This window comes from Oreochromis niloticus, linkage group LG18, assembly GCF_001858045.2.
Source record: "Oreochromis niloticus isolate F11D_XX linkage group LG18, O_niloticus_UMD_NMBU, whole genome shotgun sequence".
NCBI classification, from domain to species: domain Eukaryota; kingdom Metazoa; phylum Chordata; class Actinopteri; order Cichliformes; family Cichlidae; genus Oreochromis; species Oreochromis niloticus.
Genome location: NC_031982.2, coordinates 34,924,152 through 34,943,894, shown reverse-complemented (window position 1 = coordinate 34,943,894; position 19,743 = coordinate 34,924,152). Strand labels below are relative to the sequence as shown.

The 19,743-nt window shown below is 45.8% G+C and overlaps 1 protein-coding gene across 5 annotated transcripts; it reads left to right on the top strand.

Moving 5' to 3' along the window:
* The first annotated feature begins 2,482 nt into the window (after positions 1-2,482).
* On the top strand, positions 2,483-11,652 carry LOC100694110 (zinc finger protein 436). 5 transcript variants are annotated; one of them, XM_019347551.2, is made up of 5 exons: positions 2,493-2,780; positions 3,966-4,253; positions 5,306-5,581; positions 5,690-5,823; positions 9,925-10,043. In XM_019347551.2, exons 1-4 carry the CDS (start codon positions 2,609-2,611, stop codon positions 5,788-5,790), a joined length of 837 nt encoding a protein of 278 aa, XP_019203096.1. In that variant the 5' UTR covers positions 2,493-2,608; the 3' UTR covers positions 5,791-5,823; positions 9,925-10,043. The 5 variants fall into 5 exon arrangements, with proteins under 5 accessions (XP_025755970.1, XP_019203094.1, XP_019203093.1 ...); XM_019347550.2 differs by having other exon boundaries at positions 5,306-5,609; XM_025900185.1 differs by lacking the exon at positions 5,690-5,823 and having other exon boundaries at positions 2,483-2,780; positions 3,966-3,988; positions 5,335-5,623; positions 9,925-11,652.
* The last annotated feature ends 8,091 nt before the right edge of the window (positions 11,653-19,743 follow it).

The window sequence follows — 19,743 nt, the reverse complement described above, 5'->3', positions numbered from 1 at the left end:
CACTCGGCTCACACACACTCGGCTCTCACACTCGGCTCTCACACTCGGCTCACACACTCGGCTCACACACTCGGCTCTCACACTCGGCTCACACACACTCGGCTCACACGGGGCTTCCGCCTGTCCTTTGTTTACTTCCGCCTGGTGTCACACTGTGAAGTCCCCGTGTTGCGGTTGAACCGGTGTGCCGGTTCCTCTGTGTTCCAGCTGTTTCTCATGCGTGGATCCTGTCGGTGTGATTAAAAACAGCCCTCTGTCGGGACTCCTCTGTGACGTCACGATCAGCTGGGTGGAGACTGTTGTTTACTGTTGTCAGCTGTTTAACACCTGCTGATTCAGGACACAGAGTGACAGGTGTGGTTTAAATCTGATCAGAGTTCAAAGTCCACGGAGGAACCAGGTCACTCTGACCTTTAGAGTGGAGTCTGTCTGAAACCTCTGTCAGGGTGGTGCTTGTCGTGTGAAGCGGCTGAGCTGGTTTTGGTTAAAGGAGTCTGATGATGTTTCATCTGAAAATGAAGCAAACGAAACGTAACGCAGCTTTTAAGCTTCTTAAACATAAACGTGACAAACTCCTGGACGTCATCACAGAGGGCTGACGTGGACAAACATCACCAGGTGACACAAGAACCAGCAACAGCTGGAACACCTGGAACATGACCGATGCAGCCAGTCATGAACAAGAAGGGGTGAAGCCCCACCCAATCCTAAGCAGGAAACACTGAGGTTTTTTTTTTTTTAAATGAACTTTATTTGTCGACAACAACATGACCATAAGCCAGTATTAGTTATCCATGCATATAAATATATACAGTGAGCATCACAGCATGATGTAGAAACTGAGACAAACGGTGTGAACAAAACGGGAAATCATGATCTGCAGCTCAGATAGAGAGGAGGCCTCCTCCTAACATCAACTGAACATACTGAATAGTACAGCTAGTTTTTAATCAGGAGTTTAAGACCATTCAGCCACCTGTTTATAAAGACTTAGCTCTGTTAAGCAGACAGTCCCAATCAGCAAGTCTAAATTTGGATTCTCAGCAAGCATCACAAATTTCACTACAGTCACCGTCAGATGAGGTAACTGGATTCCCCTGGACCGTAGCCCGCTCCACGCGTCAGTGCAGGAGGAGTGCACTGATTCACAACAGCAAACCAAGTGATCCAAACTTTCAATGTCATCTTCACAGAGTGCACAGGCGTTCACATCTGGGTTAAATCTCAGCTTCAGGAATTCATTAGTTGGATAGATCTCATTTATGACTTTAAAGTTAACCTCTTTTACTTTAGGGGGAAGTGAAATATACTCTCTTCTTATCACCTTAACCTCCTTGGATTCACATTCTTTTAGAATATAAATTCTTTGAACCCGGTTAGGACAGATTTCATTTATCACAATATTTCTGATCGCCTTGTTTGTAAACTTGCTGTCACCAAAGTGAACTCTGCAGAGCTGTCTCAGTCCAGGAGAAATGTTAGAGTGCACAATGTCCTCTTTAATCAATGATCTCAGAGGGACTGGGATGGCTTTGGTTAGTGTTTTATAACTCTTAGCATCATCTTACGTCAAACTTCTCACAGAACGTCTCATGTTTTAATAAAACCCCATTTTCATCCATAAAATGAGCTACAGCTCAAATCCCTTTGGATCTCCACTCATCCGTGTACACAGAGTTTCTACACAGACGGACATGCCTGCTGCTCCAGGAAACACTGATGAACGAAGAAATACAAGCCTCGTGCCCTCTGACGTTGTTGCTGTTACACTCCTCACCAGCAGGTGGCGGGTTTCCGTCCACCAGGAGAGCTTCGCTGTGACACGAAGCGGAAGTGAAGAGGAAACAGTGCCAGTGTTGTTGTTGTGTGAGCCGAGTGTGTGTGAGCCGAGTGTGTGAGAGCCGAGTGTGTGTGTGAGCCGAGTGTGTGTGAGCCGAGTGTGTGTGAGCCGAGTGTGTGAGAGCCGAGTGTGTGTGTGAGCCGAGTGTGTGTGTGAGCCGAGTGTGTGAGCCGAGTGTGTGTGTGAGCCGAGTGTGTGAGCCGAGTGTGTGAGCTGAGTGTGTGAGCCGAGTGTGTGAGCCGAGTGTGTGTGTGAGCTGAGTGTGTGAGCCGAGTGTGTGAGCTGAGTGTGTGAGCCGAGTGTGTGTGTGAGCCGAGTGTGTGAGCCGAGTGTGTGAGCCGAGTGTGTGAGCTGAGTGTGTGAGCCGAGTGTGTGAGCCGAGTGTGTGAGCTGAGTGTGTGAGCCGAGTGTGTGAGCCGAGTGTGTGTGTGAGCTGAGTGTGTGAGCCGAGTGTGTGAGCCGAGTGTGTGTGTGAGCCGAGTGTGTGAGCCGAGTGTGTGAGCCGAGTGTGTGTGTGAGCCGAGTGTGTGAGCCGAGTGTGTGAGCCGAGTGTGTGTGTGAGCCGAGTGTGTGTGTGAGCCGTGTGTGTGAGCCGTGTGTGTGAGCTGAGCGTGTGTGAGCCGAGTGTGTGAGCCGAGTGTGTGAGCCGAGTGTGTGAGCCGAGTGTGTGTGAGCCGAGTGTGTGAGCCGAGTGTGTGTGAGCCGAGTGTGTGAGCTGAGTGTGTGAGCTGAGTGTGTGAGCCGAGTGTGTGAGCTGTGGCAGTAACAATGCCTTCAGTTCAGTATCTGAGAGAGTTTATCAACGAGCGACTAACTGCTGCTGCTGAACAAATATTCTTGGAGTTTGAAAAAACGATCGTCCAGTACGAGGAAGAGATCGACCGTCAGCGCAGACTGCTGGATATCACCTGGAAACCCCAAATCAAGCTGCACAGGACAGGTGAGTGTCCCTCTGAGGGAGGATCCTAATCACAGCCAGGGCCGTGCAGAGATGTTTGAGGGGCGGGTGCTCGAGGGCACATAGACCCAGGCTGAAGAACAACAACACACATTCATCAAGACTCTAATATGAATCAGATCACACTGTATCACTGTCATCAGGTGTGTTTTACCTGGTGGGTACAATGTTGGAGGGCAGGGCTGTGTTGATCTGAGTCCACAGGGGAGATGGGAGCTGTCAGACAATAACATGCAAAGGTTGGTGACAGCACTCGGAAACATAAAGATTAGAAAACTGTGGGAAATAAACTGAAACCGGAATATATGTAGGGATGGTCATGGCACACACACACACACACACACACCAGTATACTGTATATACTGTAGCCACAAGTTTGCATCATGGCGCTGATCCAGAATCCCTTATTGTTTATTCCTAGTGCTGTAATAATAAAGTAATAAATGTAAAATCATGTATTTATGATGAGTCAGTTTGTCTGTGCAGGCAGAAAGATGATTCAATGTTTAAACTGTAGAGATACAATAATGTTGCTGCTGTAAAATGTTGTCGTATCTGAAATGCAAATCAAATACAATCAGTTTTTAATGTCTTTTCTTTAAAACCCCGTGTGGATCTGATATGTGGATATGCATATTACATGTGTTTCCCCTGCAGCTCCACATCAGCCAGGCAGGAAAACGTGCACGTGCTCTCTGCAAGCTCGTAACCAGCGCGCTCTGCCACCGAGGGCGAACATTGGTTAATGGTTGTCATGCGACTCATGCAAGTCAGATCCAAGGCAGAGAAAAATGCCTCCTCTGCACGTGTGTGTTTATTATGATGAGGGCTTTCCTCCAGAGGTCGCAGGTCTTTGGGCTTCAGGCTGTTTGTGTGTGTTTCAGTGAATGATGCATTAATTCTCTGCGTGGGAAAAACCTGGTTTGGAGACTTTAGTTCTGCCTTTTGGCTTCATGTCCTCCTCAGGGAGGACATGTTGGCAACCTTTGACTCTCACTTTAATAAATAAACGTGTTACAGACAAAGCTGCTCCGCGTGTATTTATACTCGCTTTTATATAAAACATGTAAAGATGTGCTGAACTCTCACACACATGAGCGGCGCAGTCATGCTGTAAAGTCCTGTTAATGTTTCTGTGGTTGTGACTTCTTTCTTCTGTTGCTCCAGACGTCCCACAGCAGCAGGTCTGTGAGGAGGAGGAAGAGGGGGAGGTTCTCCCTGAGCAGCAGCTCTGGAACCAGGAGAGGAGCTCCAGTGTGGACCAGGAGGAACCAGAACCTCCACAGATTAAAGAGGAACAGGAGGAACTGTGCAGCAGTCAGGAGGGAGAGCAGCTGGGACTGAAGGAGGAGACTGAAGTTCATAATGATCCTGTGCAGTACGAGGAAGAGATCGACCGTCAGCGCAGACTGCTGGATATCACCTGGAAACCCCAAATAAAGCTGCACAGGACAGGTGAGTGTCACTCTGAGGGAGGATCCTAATCACAGCTCTGCAGGACATTAAAGCTGCAGAGATGTTTCAGGAGGACAGAAGGTGGACGTGTGCGTGACTACTCGACCACTCGTCGCTGTTGTTACTAGTCGGTACCAGATGTAGTCGTTTAATCTGATTGCTACAATTGTAATAACTGATGTCGTTAAAGTATTGTGTCCTAATGTTCTGCAGCCATCTGCCACCAGATGGCGCATCGCTGTTAAGAATCGCCTGATGTTTCTGTGAACAGAATGCGATCGCATATACAAGCGGTGCAAATGGACAGGCTCCGCATTCGTGGTCGGGCGAGCAGTTCAGCCATCCGGGGCCGCTGCTCCTCCACAGTGAAAGGAGACGGCTAAGGCTGTCGGCTCCCGGGTGAGGTGTTCTGACCGGGCGTCTCCTACCTGTAGGAGGCCCTGCAGTCGACACGGCGGAGAGGTCCCATCTCTCTGAGGCCTGGAACGCCTCCACGTCTCCCCAGATACGCAGGAGGAGGCGGTGAAAGCGAGGTCCGAGCTGCCCTGCTGCCCCCGCCACCCGACTTCAGACGAACAGTAGAAAACGTCTGCATGATTTATTGTTATTTTAGACGAAGCGGTGGAGTTTCCAAACAGCTCCACGCTGTGTCGTGGGCCATCAATTCAGTTTTCACATCGTAGTCTGTCACAGTTTAATAAGACGTGTTTTGTGGTTTGTAGCTTTCACGTCATATTTAAGTGCAGTTAATATGCCTTCATATTAGCTTTAACGTGTTCTCCATGTCTGAGTGCTTCTTAGTTTTGGATTCGTCGCTTGGTCTCCTCGTTTCACTGAATTCGTCACCAGGAAGGTTCCTAGTTTTAAGTGTTACAAAGGTACTGCGTACATCGCCATGGTAACTGATGGACTGTTGCATGGTAACTAAGACAGCATTCAGGGTCACCTGATCCAGGCCTAACTGTAAGCATTGTTAAAAGCTGATACTCAGGGCTGGATAGTCTTAAAAGTAGAGAGAGTGTCTGTGTCCTGAATCCTCTTTGTCCTTCCAGACCTCAGACAGCAGCACATCTGTAAGGAGGAGGAGGAGGAGGTTCTCCCTGAGCAGCAGCTCTGGAACCAGGAGAGGAGCTCCAGTGTGGACCAGGAGGAACCAGAACCTCCACAGATTAAAGAGGAACAGGAGGAACTGTGCAGCAGTCAGGAGGGAGAGCAGCTGGGACTAAAGGAGGAGACGGATACCTTTATGGTGACTGCTGCTGAGGAAGGAGAGCACAGTGAACCAGGAGGAGACGGGGAGCAGCTCCTCTCTCCAAGCTCTGCTGGAGGTGAGAGCCAGGATCAACGAGGAAACAAGTATGGAGCATCAGGTGAGAAGTTGTGTTCTCATGAAGTGTGAGCCCAGTTTGACTGAATGTGGTCATTTCACTGTCCAGAGGCGTCCAGACAGCTGAGGACCAGAAATATCTGCAGGGAAAAATTAGCTGGAAAAGCAGTGACGTGTTTTCAGGGGTCAAAGAAGAGCTTTCAGGTTTAAAGTGAGCCGCTCCTTCACCAGTGACTGTGTGAGGTCAGTCTAACGATGGCTGCTTTCTTTTTGTGTCTCTGGATGTTCTCATAACTGTTGCTGAATTACTTTGATACTGAAAACTCTTCACAAACTCGAGTCCTCCTGGTAGGTTTTACTAGTTTTCCAGCTCCTTCAGAATGACAGTGTCACACATAATCTTTGTTCTCTAATAGTTTTTGCCTCTCAGCCATAAAAGGCTGGTGGGATGTTGTTGTCACCTTGCCGATCTCCGATGTTGTTCCTGGATCTGCTGGACCCACTCGCCTAGCTTGGGAGTCACTGCACCTAGTGCTGCAATTCCCACTGGGACCACTGTTACCTTCACTGTCCACATTTTCTCTGAGCCCTTGGTACTTCTGCAGCTTCTAAGAGGGCCTGTCCTTCCATGATGATGCCTCCTCTTCCTCCTCATTCTTGGGTTTCTGCTGCCTGAGGTATTCACTGAGCACGCTGTCAGTTGGGGCCATCTTCGTGATGTATTCTTGGATGTTCGTTGTCTCATCCTGGACTGTGGTGCTGACACTCACCAGTCCCCGGCCCCCTTCCTTCCGCTTAGCGTACAGCCTCAGGGTGCTGGACTTGGGGTGAAACCCTCCGTGCATGGTCAGGAGCTTTCTTGTCTTGATGCTTATTACCCCAGCAGGGTACCTGATCACGGGCAGGGCGTAGGTGTTGATGGCCCGGATCTTGTTCTTACCGTTCAGCTGACTCCTCAGGACTTGCCTGACCCTCTGCAGGTACTTGGTGGTTGCAGGTTTCCTAGCGGCCTCTTCCTGGTTCCCATTCGCCTGCGGGATCCCCAGGTACTTGTAACTGTCCTCTATGTCTGCCATGTTGCCTTCTGGTAGTTCAATCCCCTCAGTTCTGACTACCTTCCCTCTCTTTGTTACCATCCGACTACACTTCTCCAGTCCGAACGACATTCCAATGTCATTGCTGTATATCCTGGTGGTGTGGATCAGTGAATCGATGTCTCGTTCACTCTTGGCATACAGCTTGATGTCATCCATGTACAGGAGGTGGCTGACAACCGCTCCGTTCTGTAGTAGGTATCCATAGCCAGTCTTGTTAATGATCTCACTGAGGGGGTTCAGGCCTATGCAGAACAGCAGTGGGGACAGAGCATCTCCTTGGTAGATCCCGCACTTGATGGTGACTTGTGCTATGGGCTTGGAGTTGGCCTCTAGTGTTGTGTGCCACATTCCCATTGAGTTCCTGATGAAGGCTCTTAGGGTCCTGTTGATCTTGTACAATTCTAGGCATTCCAGTATCCAGCTGTGGGGCATTGAGTCATAGGCCTTCTTGTAATCAATCCAGGCAGTGCACAGGTTGGTCAGCCTGGTCTTGCAGTCTCGGCTGACTGTTCTGTCTACCAGTAGCTGGTGTTTTGCGCCTCTGGTATTGCTGCCAATCTCTTTCTGTGCCCCGCTCATGTATTGACCCATGTGCCTGTTCATCTTAGCCGATATGATGCCCAACAGGAGCTTCCATGTAGTACTGAGACAGGTTATTGGTCGGTAGTTGGATGGGACCGGTCCCTTCTGGGGGTCCTTAAGGATCAGGACCGTCCGACCTTTGGTTAGCCATTCCGGGTGTCTCTCCTTGACTAGCAGCTGGTGCATTTGTTCTGCCAGACGTTTGTGGAGTGCAGTCAGCTTCTTCAGCCAGTAGGCGTGAACCATGTCGGGGCCTGGTGCTGTCCAACTCTTCATATTGGAGACCCTTTCTTGGATGTCTGCCCCTGTGATTATTACTGGACCCTGTTCAGGGGGTTCACTGTGGTCTGCTCTCAGATCCACTAGCCACTGATGCTCCCATATGCTCTTCCAGTATTGCTCCGTCAGCAGCCTTGGTGGGAGTCCTGTTCCCCTGCCACTGAGAGTACACCTTGGATGGTCCTGTGGAGAACAGCTGGTTTATTCTCCTGCGTGCTTCTCTCTGGTGTACCTCTTCAAAGAGTCTTTGCTTGGCAGTTTCCAAGGATTCAGATATGGACATCTTGCTGTACTTCTTAGGTGCCTTCTTCATCGCACCTTTCTGCAGCTGCAAGGATAGAACAGTTGGGTAACTTCCCTAGGTACAGAGATGGCTTTTTAAGTAAAGGTTTAACTACAGCCAGCTTGAAGGCCTGTGGTACATAGCCGATTATTAGAGATAGGCTGATCATATTTAAGATTGAAGAATTAATTAATGGCAGGACTTCTTTGAGCAGTTTTGTAGGAATGGGGTCTAAAAGACACGTTGATGGTTTGGAGGAAGTAATTATTGAAGTTAACTCAGAAAGATCAATTGGAGAAAAAGAGTCTAAATAAGGAGAATAAAGTGAAGTTGGATTTTCAAATGCCGTAGGTCCAGCTGCTAAAATCTAGGGATGGGAATCAAGAACCGGTTCCTAGTACTCCAATTCCTTGGAATCATTAGTATGCCTATCTATTGATCCCGCTTATCGGTCTTGCACTCTCGCTACGATCAGCTGATTTCAGTTTGTGTGTCGGAGGAGGAAAATAGTGGCGCTGTCTCCAGCGTGGACAGGGACCTTACTTTTATTTTTATAGGAAAAAGGATGAGAGCGTGATGGTAAAGGGGAGACTGCTCCAGGACAGAAACAGCTGCATTATACTGCTAACAAGGAACGAGGAAAATTGATAAGGAATCAGAATCTCTAAATTCTTATCAGTTCCCATCCCTACTAAAATCCCAGTGACCTTGACCTCAAGGTCAGAGTTCAAGTTTTCTGAATATCTTATAAAAGTGATAACTTAACAACAAGGAGATGCAGGATTTTGAAATTGATAACATACGCGTATCTGCGAGGAGTCTGAGGAGGAGCACTGGTGCCCATCAGTACGTTTTCATTATTCCTGAGTCCTGAACCCCCTGTGCTTGAGGATGATTGAGAGTCTGGCTCCTCTGCCTAACCAAACCTTTACCAATTATCACCAAAGTCTCCACAGCTCCACAAGCTAATCAGACCTGGTGGGACTGCTGCTTTAACTTCATTCAGGTTGTGTTGGTCGGCGGTCAAGGCCTTGGTGGTCCGATCCCTAGCCATCGAGGCTGGCTATTAGGTCATGGAAGGTCATCTCTTTGGTGAGAAGGGGCCGGAGCTTGTGCATTAGGTTAACAGAGACCGGCTTGATATAGTCAGGTCCATCTCAATGCACGACTTGGGCTTTGGAAAAATCCTCCTGGAGATGGACTGGAGTCTGTTCCAGTCTGGAGGTGCCCTCAGTGAGAGGCGCCAGGCAGGGATGGGGGTCCCTGTATCCCCTCGGGTTCCTGGGCCCGGGTCCTCACTGTTGTGTGTGTTCAGGACATATAATACGCATTTTAAGCTCTGCATAAAGGCTGAATGTTAAACTCCTCCTGCTGGGGGAGCTTGACCAGCCACACTTCAGTGCGTAAGCTGTTGTTACAGTCTCTGACCTTTAGGGTCTGCCTCATAACCAGAGGTGATGTGTTGCAGCTCGTCAGCCACTGCATAAAGACCGCCATCTCAAATGCCACGCCCCCTTTTCCCCTTTTCCCTGGCTTTGAGCTGCAGTGATTTGGGCAGCAGGCTGTAGCTGTGTAAACCCTGTGAAGCTTGGTGTGACTTTGTTTTTGTGAGTAAAGGTAACTGTAGTAATCCACAGCGGAAGCATGTTGGGGCTCTGTGACATTTTTGTTTCAGCCTTTTCTCCTGTTCCGGGCTGAGGCAGTGAGCTCGGCCATTGTACTTTGTTTGCTTACAGACTGTCTCTTAGTTTTGTTTATTAGCCAGAAAGGGGCAATTTGTTTGTTGTTTTGGCTTCGAGACCCTGACGCTCGGAGCTTCCCTGTTTTATTTGGTCCTAATTGGTTCGTTTGCATTAATTGTAAAATAAATTGTTTTACTGACGTTAACTATGAGGTGGTTAATATTTTTTTTCACTTTGTGTTACACCCCATCTCAGATAACACTTTGCTGTTATGTGGGCTGTAACAGCTACACATAACAGCAAAGCTGGGTCAGGCTCCACCACCCCCACCTTCAAGACCTACAACTGGATCACCATTTATGAAAATTATGACAATTGTGAGTATACTTACCCAATTCTTGTATCACTTTTGTCATTTCAGAACTCCCACATCACCAGAACATGAAGGTGGTTCTCCAAGAGCAGCAGTTCAGTAGTCCAGAGAGGAACCCCGGTCTGGGCCAGGAGGAACCACAAGGACAACTTTTGCTTGAGGACGGGACCGATACCTTTATGCTAACAGCTACTTGTGAGGAAAGTGACCACAGTGACTCAGAAACAGATAGCGAGCAGCTCCTCTGTGATGACTCTCCTGAAACTGAAAGCAGAGATCAAGAAACGAGCAAGCAAGAAGAGTCGGGGTTAACTGAAGATGCAGGGTCAAAGCCAAAGAAGGGACATCAGGGAAAGGAAACTTACCAGCTCAGCTTGCCGATTTCAGTGAGCCAGTGTAATGACACTTTCAGTATGTCCCAGGGAAAGAAGCATCACATGATACAAAACAATGTGAAACTCTACGTGTGCAAAATATGTCGTAAAATTTTTGTGAGAAGGTATCACTTGTCTATGCACATGAGAATCCACACAGGTGAAAAACCATATTCTTGTGAAACATGTGGGAAACGTTTCAGCATAAAACGCAGTTTGGCTCGTCACATCACCGCTCACACAGGAGAGAAACCGTATTGTTGTGAAACATGTGGGAAAAGTTTCAGTGCTAAAAATAGTTTGTCTTACCACATCACCACTCACTCAGGTGAGAAACCATATTCATGTGAAATATGCAGGAAACGTTTCGGTCAAAGCAGTGCTCTGTATCTCCACAAGAAAACCCACACAGGCGAGAAGCCGTATCATTGTGACATCTGTGGGAAAAGTTTTCGGCAAGCTGGTCACTTGTCTCGCCACAAGAAAACTCACACTGGTGAGAAACCATATTCTTGTGAAACATGTGGGAAAAGTTTCAGTCAAAGCAGTGTTCTGTATGCTCACAAGAAAATCCACACTGGGGAGAAACCTTATCATTGTGAAATATGTGGGAAAAACTTTAGCCAAAAAAGTCACTTGTCTCGGCACAAAAAAACTCACACAGCTGAGAAGTTGTAGTCCGTTTGAAACGCTGTATTCTTCTGTCGGTCAGTAAAAATAATGTTTATGTTACAGGTGGAGTAAAGAGAGCTCAGAAGTGTCTTGTCTTGATCATGTGAGTTTATTGCATGTCACATTATATGTGGTCTGTCAAATAACATCTATTCAGTTCAATTCAATTTTATTTATATAGCACCAAATCACAACAACAGTCGCCTCAAGGTGCTTTATATTGTAAGGTCGACCCAACGAAAGACAAGAAAGAAATATACTTCCTTTCTTGTCTTTCGTTCACTCTCAGTAAGTTCTATGTAATCTCTGTTTATCTTGATCTGATGCCTACTTTGTCTTTTGTCTTAATTTTGAAATATTCCCTTTGCACTTGTTTAATCTCGCTAAATGTTCTCTTATGTGTTTGTGATATATTTGTGCTAGGTTCCTAAATATATTTTATCTTGAAATGAAGCAGCTCTTCCAGTTTTTATCATCAAGTTTTATTATTTTTACCTTAATGTTTACCTTCTTTCCCTCATCACTCCATCTTTTTTTCACCTGAGTCTTGTGGAAAAGTCTTCTTCCACTGTGTGTTTTGTTAGTATTTGTAACTGCAGGAAATTTTTCTCTCTTTTTTTTTAACCTTTCCTAAAGATGTTTCGGGGTTTGGAGGTGATACTAACAAATTGGAAAAAAATGTGGTTAACATGATGTGAAAGCTGTATAAATAAAGTTTTCTTCTAAAATATCTGGTTATTCAACATTTAATTTTACAGACTGCAGGTTCCCACCTGCCTTTCTTTCCAGGATTCTCCTGGATAAAGGCCTTACAGAGTTGGAGAGAAAGCGAGTGGACTTCTGTAAGTTTCACATTTCATCCAAGAAGCTTTTTCAATTCTAAAACCAATTGGTGCCCAGTGAGAGTTGTCCCTTAAGAGGGTCGTTGACCCACTATTGAAAGCGTGAAAAAGGGTGTGGGCCATTATCAGCCGAGAAACCATTGAGAGAGCTTGCCTCACCCTATCATGTGACCTGTTGAGAACACCTGATGTGAGCACGGGTTGAAGCTGCTGGGAAGGATCTGAGACTTCATTGTAGGTGGCATCCTCAAGAGTGACCTTTGACCTTTAGATGCAGATGAACAGCTGAGTCTTGTCCTGTCAAGGTGGTTCTTCCTCCATGTTGGCTACAATAGGTGACACCGATGAGCCCATGGCACATCCACGTTTTTGTAGAAACCCTCACTGTATTTAAAATATGTGGTAGTGAGGCAGAGGTCTAACAGTGTGCAGGTCTGAGCGAGGGCATAAGAGGACACCATGGTTTCATCTGGATCCAGGGTAAGTTTCTGGGCCTTGTTGGTGAAGTCAGTGGAGAAATGTGATGGGGTGCTTTCCCCGAAGGGGAGCTCGGATGTTGGCGAGCTGCTTGGAAATGTTTTAGGTGGCTGAGTTCTCACAGCTAACAGTTGGTCTGAGTGGGACTCCTTGGTGGATCTTTGGGAGTCCACAAAGAAGAAGGCAAAGTGGCTCCAAAGGAGTACGCCAAGGATAGCTGTGTAAGTCTCGGCATATGTGGCATCCACAGGAACCTCTGAATCTCAGCTACAAGCTCGTATAAACTATTTCTACAAAAACCAAACAGCGAAAACAACAAATAGCTAACGGTCACGTAATTTCACAAAATGTCCATAAACGAACAGAACAGAGCCTCATTAGCTCGGGCTAACCGAGCGAACAGTACATTTTCTGAAAGCAGAGATTTCACAGATTCCTAAACTGCAAGTTTCGTCTTGCTCTGAACAAAATTCACCAAACCAGCAGCAGAAGCAGACCGCTTGATAATAACGTAAAATCAGACTTACTTTTCCCGTTGCTCTCACAGCATAAACATCCATTTGAGACTACAGGCAGAGGTCTAACAGTGTGCAAATCTGATCGGCAGTGAAGTTGGTTCTGTCTTCCAAGGAGCTGTCTTCTTGGGAGGGAGAACACCCAGCCACTGGTACAGATATGTAGACGACACCTGGGTCAAAATCAAGACACAAGAAGTGGAATCCTTCACTGCGCACATTAACGCCGTGGATAAAAGCATCAAGTTCACCAGGGAAGACACAAAGGATAACTGTTTACCTTTCCTGGACTGCGCCGTGCACATTGAAGAGAATGGAAACCTCAACATTGAAGTTTACTGGAAGCCCACACACACGGACCAGTACCTCCTCTTTGACTCCCATCACCCTCTGGAACACAAACTTGGAGTAATCAGGACCCTACACCACCGGGCAGAACATGTTCCCTCTAAGCCTGAAGGGAAAAAGAAGGAACACACACATGTAAAGGAAGCACTTAAAACATGTGGTTATCCTAACTGTGCGTTCATAAAGTCAGCAAAGATGCACAGAAAAGAAGATCAGACACCAGCGAGGGAGGATAAGAAAGACAGACGCAACAACATTGTCATCCCCTATGTAGCCGGTGTATCAGAGAAACTCAGGAGAGTTTTCTCCAAGCATGACATCCCAGTGTACTTCAGACCCAGCAACACACTCAGACACAAACTGGTTCACCCGAAAGACAAAACTCCAAAACACAAACTTAACAACGTGGTGTATGCTGTACAGTGCAGTGAGGAATGCCCAGACCTCCACATTGGAGAGACCAAACAGCCACTTCACAAGCGCATGGCACAACATAGAAGAGCCACCTCCACAGGACAAGACTCAGCAGTTCATCTGCATCTAAAGGTCAAAGGTCACTCTTTGAGGATGCCAATGTTCACATTTTGGACAGAGAGGACAGATGGTTTGAAAGAGGAGTGAAAGAAGACATTTATGTCCACTGTGAGCGACCATCTTTGAACAGAGGTGGTGGTTTACGACACCAACTGTCTGCCATCTATAATCCAGTTTTGAGATCCTTCCCAGACGCCTTAACGCCCACTCACACCCTGGGCCATCTGACCTCAGGAAATCACATGATAGGGTGGGGCCAGGTTTCACAATGAGCTCACCCGAAACCCTGGCTGATTGTTTTCACACCTTGGCTCATGTGATTAGGTAGAGGATCATTAGGGGGTCCTTTTGTCCCTCTCGGGGGGACACTCCCACTGGGTTTAAATGTGGGACTCTCCACCATTTGACCCTAGAACTGAAGAAGCTTCTCAGGTGAAACGTATCCAAGTGACTTAAAGAAGTCCAGACGCTTTTCTTTCCAAGCTCCTTAGACTACTGTAGATAATGTTACATCTGTGGGATGATTATTGGTAATTTATTCTCTAATGATTAAAATTTTATTTGTGAAGAAGTTCATGAAGTCATTACTAGTTAGCGTTAAAGGGATGGTTGGCTCAATAGTGCTCTGACTGTTTGTCAGCCTGGCTACAGTGCTGAAGAGAAACCTGGGGTTGTTCTTATTTTCTTCAATCAGTGACGAATAGTAAGATGTTCTGGCTTTGCGGAGGGCTTTCTTATGAAGCAGCAAACTATTTCTCCAGGCTAAATGATGATCCTCTAAATTTGTGACACGCCATTTCCTCTCCAGCTTACGAGTTATCTGCTTTAGGCTACGTGTTTGAGAATTATACCACGGAGTCAGGTACTTTGGATTTGAGGCCTTAGTTTTCACAGGAGCTACAGTATCCAGAGTCGTACGTAGTGAGGAGGTAAAATTATTAACAAGATAATCGACCTCTGTTGGAGTAGCGTTCAGATAGCTGCTCTGCTCTATGTTGGTACAGGGCATTGAAGATGATAACAGTGGGTGGATTATATTCTTAAACTTAGTTACAGCACTTTCAGAAAGACATCTACTGTGATAAAGTCTACTCTCCACTGCTGTGTAATCAATTATTGTAAATGTTATCAAGAAACGAAAATCCTGCTCCTCTTTTATCTTAATGACCTTGTAGTACCATATCACCCTATTAGAGCACTTCGCTCTCACACTGCAGGCTTACTTGTTGTTCCTAGAGTGTTTAAAAGTAGAATGGGAGGATTCAGGGTCACCTGGTCCAGCCCTAACTGTATGCTTTAGCAAAAAGGAAAGTTTTCGGGGGCGTGGTTATGGCGCTGAACTAGGCACATGTATTTTTGTGAGCTCCTGGCGATATTCTAGTAAGTTCCTGAAAACTGTCCTTTAACTACGTGAACAGTGATAACTACTGCTTGTAGCGAGTTATTATCATAAATCCGCGACATTATGCCGGCAAAGAAAGCACAAAATAAATCTAAAGCACACTCTTCTCCGAGTGAGGAAGACGACGGCTCAGATGCTAACAGTCTAGCTAACTCTGCAGGTGATGCTAGCCCCGGGCGTCTCTTGGGCGTGAGTACTGAAATGGCCCATAACATGGATGTTATTCAAATACTCGACGGGATCAGAAGTGACTTTTCCACAAAAATTGATGTGGTCCTGAAAGCGATCCAAGACGTTAAAAGGGACGTGCAGGACTTTTCGGTGCGCATGGATGGGGCGGAGATACGCATTAGCAGCGTGGAGGACACCGTTAACTCAGAGAAAGGCAAGACAGAGGCGCTAGTTAAACAAGTGGCTCTCCTCACGAACAAACTCGAGGATCTCGAAAACCGCTCTCGTCGATCCAACCTACGACTAGTTAATGTGCCGGAGAAAATAGAGGGAAATGACGCAGTGGCTTTCCTGGAGAAGTGGCTCCCCGAAGCGCTGGGACCAGCGACATTCCCGAGACAACCTCTCATCGAAAGAGCTCACCGGTTGCCCGGCCGGACGCATCCCAGTCGTCCACCCACACCGAGAGTCCTCATCGTGAAGTTCTTAAACTTCCAAGACAAAGTCCGGGTGATGCGGGCAGCTATGGCCAAAGGGAAAGTTATCTGCGGTGGTCAAGAGGTCATGTTCTTCCCGGATCTTTCTACAGATCTCCACCGACGAAGGAGGGGTTTTGACCGGGTAAAACAGCAGCTGAGGTCAATGAACATACGTTACGGATTAATTTACCCGGCGAAGCTACGAGTGTCGTCTGATGGACATACGCATGTCTTTGAGACCCCAGCAGATGCGGAAAAATTCATCCAAGGTTTGCAGAATACAGAGGTGTAGCAGATTATTTAATGGGAACTGTTGAATCCTTCACTATCTGCCCATAACAACTGTAGTTTGAATTTGTTGGATCTATTGGCCAGTATCGCTCATCCTTGCTGTTAAATTTTTTGGGGAGAGTATTTTATTTATTTATTTATTTTTTTGTGTTTACTTTGGTTTATCATTCCTTCATTCTCCTCAGATGTATTGGGCATTTTATTTACCCCTTATAGATAAATGGCCACGCCCACTCGTTGATTGGGCTTTCATTTGTGTCTTGGAGTGCTGGTTGTTCACCGTACAGTCGGCTCTCCAGGATGAGAGTTATGCTGCAAGAAAGTTTGTAATGTTCATTATATACATACTTGTTCATGTAGAATATATATTTTCGTCAGGAGACGCAATTGTCCAGTTGGTTTGGTTTTGTTTGTCCTTAATGTCAGCTCGGTTTGGTCTAGCTGCTCCCTTGTTTACTTTGGATCAGCGTGTGCACTTAACTGCACCCCAAGGTCAGGGGGAGGGTGGGGTAAGGCGAGGGGCTGTCCTGTTCAGGTTGACAGCTAAGGGGGTTCATTTACGGCAGATTTTATGTTGTTTGTTTGTGTTTTTGTATTTTTCACAACTTGTTGCTTTTTACTGGTTTACTCCCAGCACAACAGTTAGGGATACTGAAAGGTTTACCAACAACCAAAAGATGATACTATGTTGCACAATCTGATAGATTATTAAGAATAGATGACTTCATATAAGAATTTAAAATTTACTTCTTGGAATGTGAGAGGAATGGTAAAAGTGGTAAAGCCGCGGCTGGCTGAGTTGGTTGTGTCCCTGTGACGCGCCTCCAATGATCCACAATGAGTCGTACTTGTACTTTGCGCATTTATTTTAAGAACAAAACAAAAACAATCAATTTACAAATAGCTCATGGAATAACTGGTGTACCGAAAAATGATGGTCAACAGAAAAGTTTGCCCACAAACCACTCACCCAACACACCTGCTACGAACACCGACCTCAGGTAAATAGACAGTGACCACACCCACATGTCATCAGCTGAGATGCAGGTAAAGCTCTACACCTGTGCCACCATAACAAATAAGCAAAACATAAACATTGACTTTGGCTCTTACAATACCGGCCCTTAATTATTATCTTTTAACTAATAATTACAAAATAATCAAGTCTTACATCTTTGGCTTGTTCATAAAACATTTCAACCGCCCTTTAGTGCAACATGCGTCAGTACTACTACTTGTGGTTCACCATATGTGAAGTTAATAACCCATAAGTAAAAGGAATAGGTCACTTAAAGATTATCTAGTCAGTCCAATGTGTTAAATATTCTCTGCTTCCTGCAAAAGACAGACTTTATTTATGGGTCTGTTTAGGAATCCAGTCTTTGTCTTGATCCGAAGATGACGAACAAATCCTTTTTTGTCCTGGACTGTCTCTTCAATTTTTCCAGTTATCCAGGAATTCCGTGGTGCGGAATCATCCACAATGATCACAATGTCTCCTGGCATGAAGTTTTGTTTTGGGTTGCACCATTTCTGTCTTTGTTGCAGTTGTGGAAGATATTCTTTAATCCACCTTTTCCAGAATAAATCTGACATATATTGGACTTGTTTCCATCTGCGCCGAGCATATATGTCATCTTTCTGAAAACATCCTGGTGGTAGAGATGGTGCAGTCTTATGAAGCAACAGGTGGTTTGGAGTAAGTGCTTCAAGGTCATTTGGATCTGTAGAAGCCTTTGTAATAGGACGAGCATTCAAAATAGCTTCAGCTTCACATAAAACAGTCCTGAGACTTTCTTCATCCAGATTTTGTACATTTAAGGTGGAATTAAGAATCTTTCTCACAGATCTTATAAGTCTTTCCCATACACCTCCATGATGTGAGCCAGCTGGGGGATGGAAAGTCCATTTAATGCCCTTTTGAAGGAGGGTATTGTGTATACGACGTTGATTTCAATCTGCTATCATTTCCTTCAGCTCACGATGGGCTCCCACAAAGTTGGTGCCGTTGTCAGATCGCAATTCTTTTACTTGACCACGTCTGGCAATAAAGCGACGAAGGGCATTGATAAAAGAGTCTGTGTCCAGTGATGATGCCATTTCAATATGAATGGCTCTTGATGCTAAACATGTGAATATCACACCATAGTATTTTACAGTAGTCCTTCCACGTTTCACTAGAAACGGTCCAAAATAGTCCACTCCAACATACGTGAATGGTGGTTCATCAGGAGTTACTCTGTGTAGGGGCAGGTCTGCCATTTGCTGTTGTCCTGGTGGGGCATTTACGCGCCGACACACAACGCATTTAGCCACAAGTTTTCTTATAGGTACTGTGACACCTGGAATCCAGTATTTTTGACGCAGTTTAGATAACATGTGGTTACGACCTCCATGACCCACCGCTTCATGGACATGTTGAAGGATTAGGTTAGAAATGTGGAAGTCTTTGGCCAGAATAACAGGATGTTTTCTCTCTTCTGGCATTGCAGTTCTACTGAGCCGTCCACCAACTCTCAACACACCTTCTTCCAGGATGGGACAAAGTTTGTAAATGTGACTGGTTCTCTTAACATTCGATCCTTTTGTTAAACAGCTTCCTTTGACAAAAGGAGATTATAGCCATTTCAGCGCTAATCAGCTCCTCAACCTTGAGACTGCTGGTGTCCAGACAGTGTCTCTTCGTTTGAAGTTCAAGATTTTGTTTAGCATCATGTTTAATTTGTAGTTTTCTTCTACTGTAATGCAGCAGCAGTTTCTTAACTCTCAGAATCCATGCTACTGCACGCTTCAGCTGAGTCCAGGATGAAAAATATTGAATGAAGTGAGAAACCAGATCCATTTCTTGTGACGTCTGAACGGCATTCACTGTTGTCTTAATTTCTGCATCGTTTGATGAGATTTGGTTCACTTCATCAGGATTCTGAGGCCACTCCTCTTGTGGTAGTAGAAGAAATGGAGGTCCAGAGAGCCAAGTTTGTTTATTTTTCAAAAAAGATTGTACCGTTAAACCTCGAGAAGCCAAATCTGCTGGATTGTTATCAGTGTCCACATATCTCCATTGTTGAGCATTTGAAACTTTGACAATCTCTGAAACTGTTGGCGACGAAAGTGCGGAACCTTGTTGTTTCATTGTTGATGTATTTTAGTACAGAGGTGCTATCAGTCCAAAATACTGAGTCCTTCAGTTTCATCTGCAGCTCCTTCTTCCACATTACATCCATTCTGCTTGCTAAGGTGGCAGCTGTTAACTCCATTCGTGGGATTGTAACTGGTTTTAAAGGAGCAACACGTGCCTTTCCCATAATGAATGCACAGTGTGCCTGGTCTCGTTCGTTCTTTAGTAACAAATAAGTCACTGTTCCATAGCTATCCTCGGATGCATCTGCGAAATGATGTAACTGAGCAGTTTTTACAGTTCCAAAACTGTTGGTTTTAAAACAACGATCAACCTTAAACTCCTCCAGCTTGTAGAGCTCTTGCATCCAAATAGTCCATTCCTGTATAACTGTATCGGGTAATGCATCATCCCATCCAATCTTTTTACGACACAGTTTTGCAGAATCTTTTTAGCATTTAAGATTACTGGTGCCAACATTCCTAGGGGGTCATAAACAGAGCTGACTACAGAAAGGATGCCACGTCTTGTCAAAGGTCGATCTCTTAGAGTGATTCTGAACTTGAAAACGTCAGACTCAACACTCGACTCCAAGCTGTATAGGCTCGAAAGCCTACTACCAATTAAGCATATTAGGTGATGTG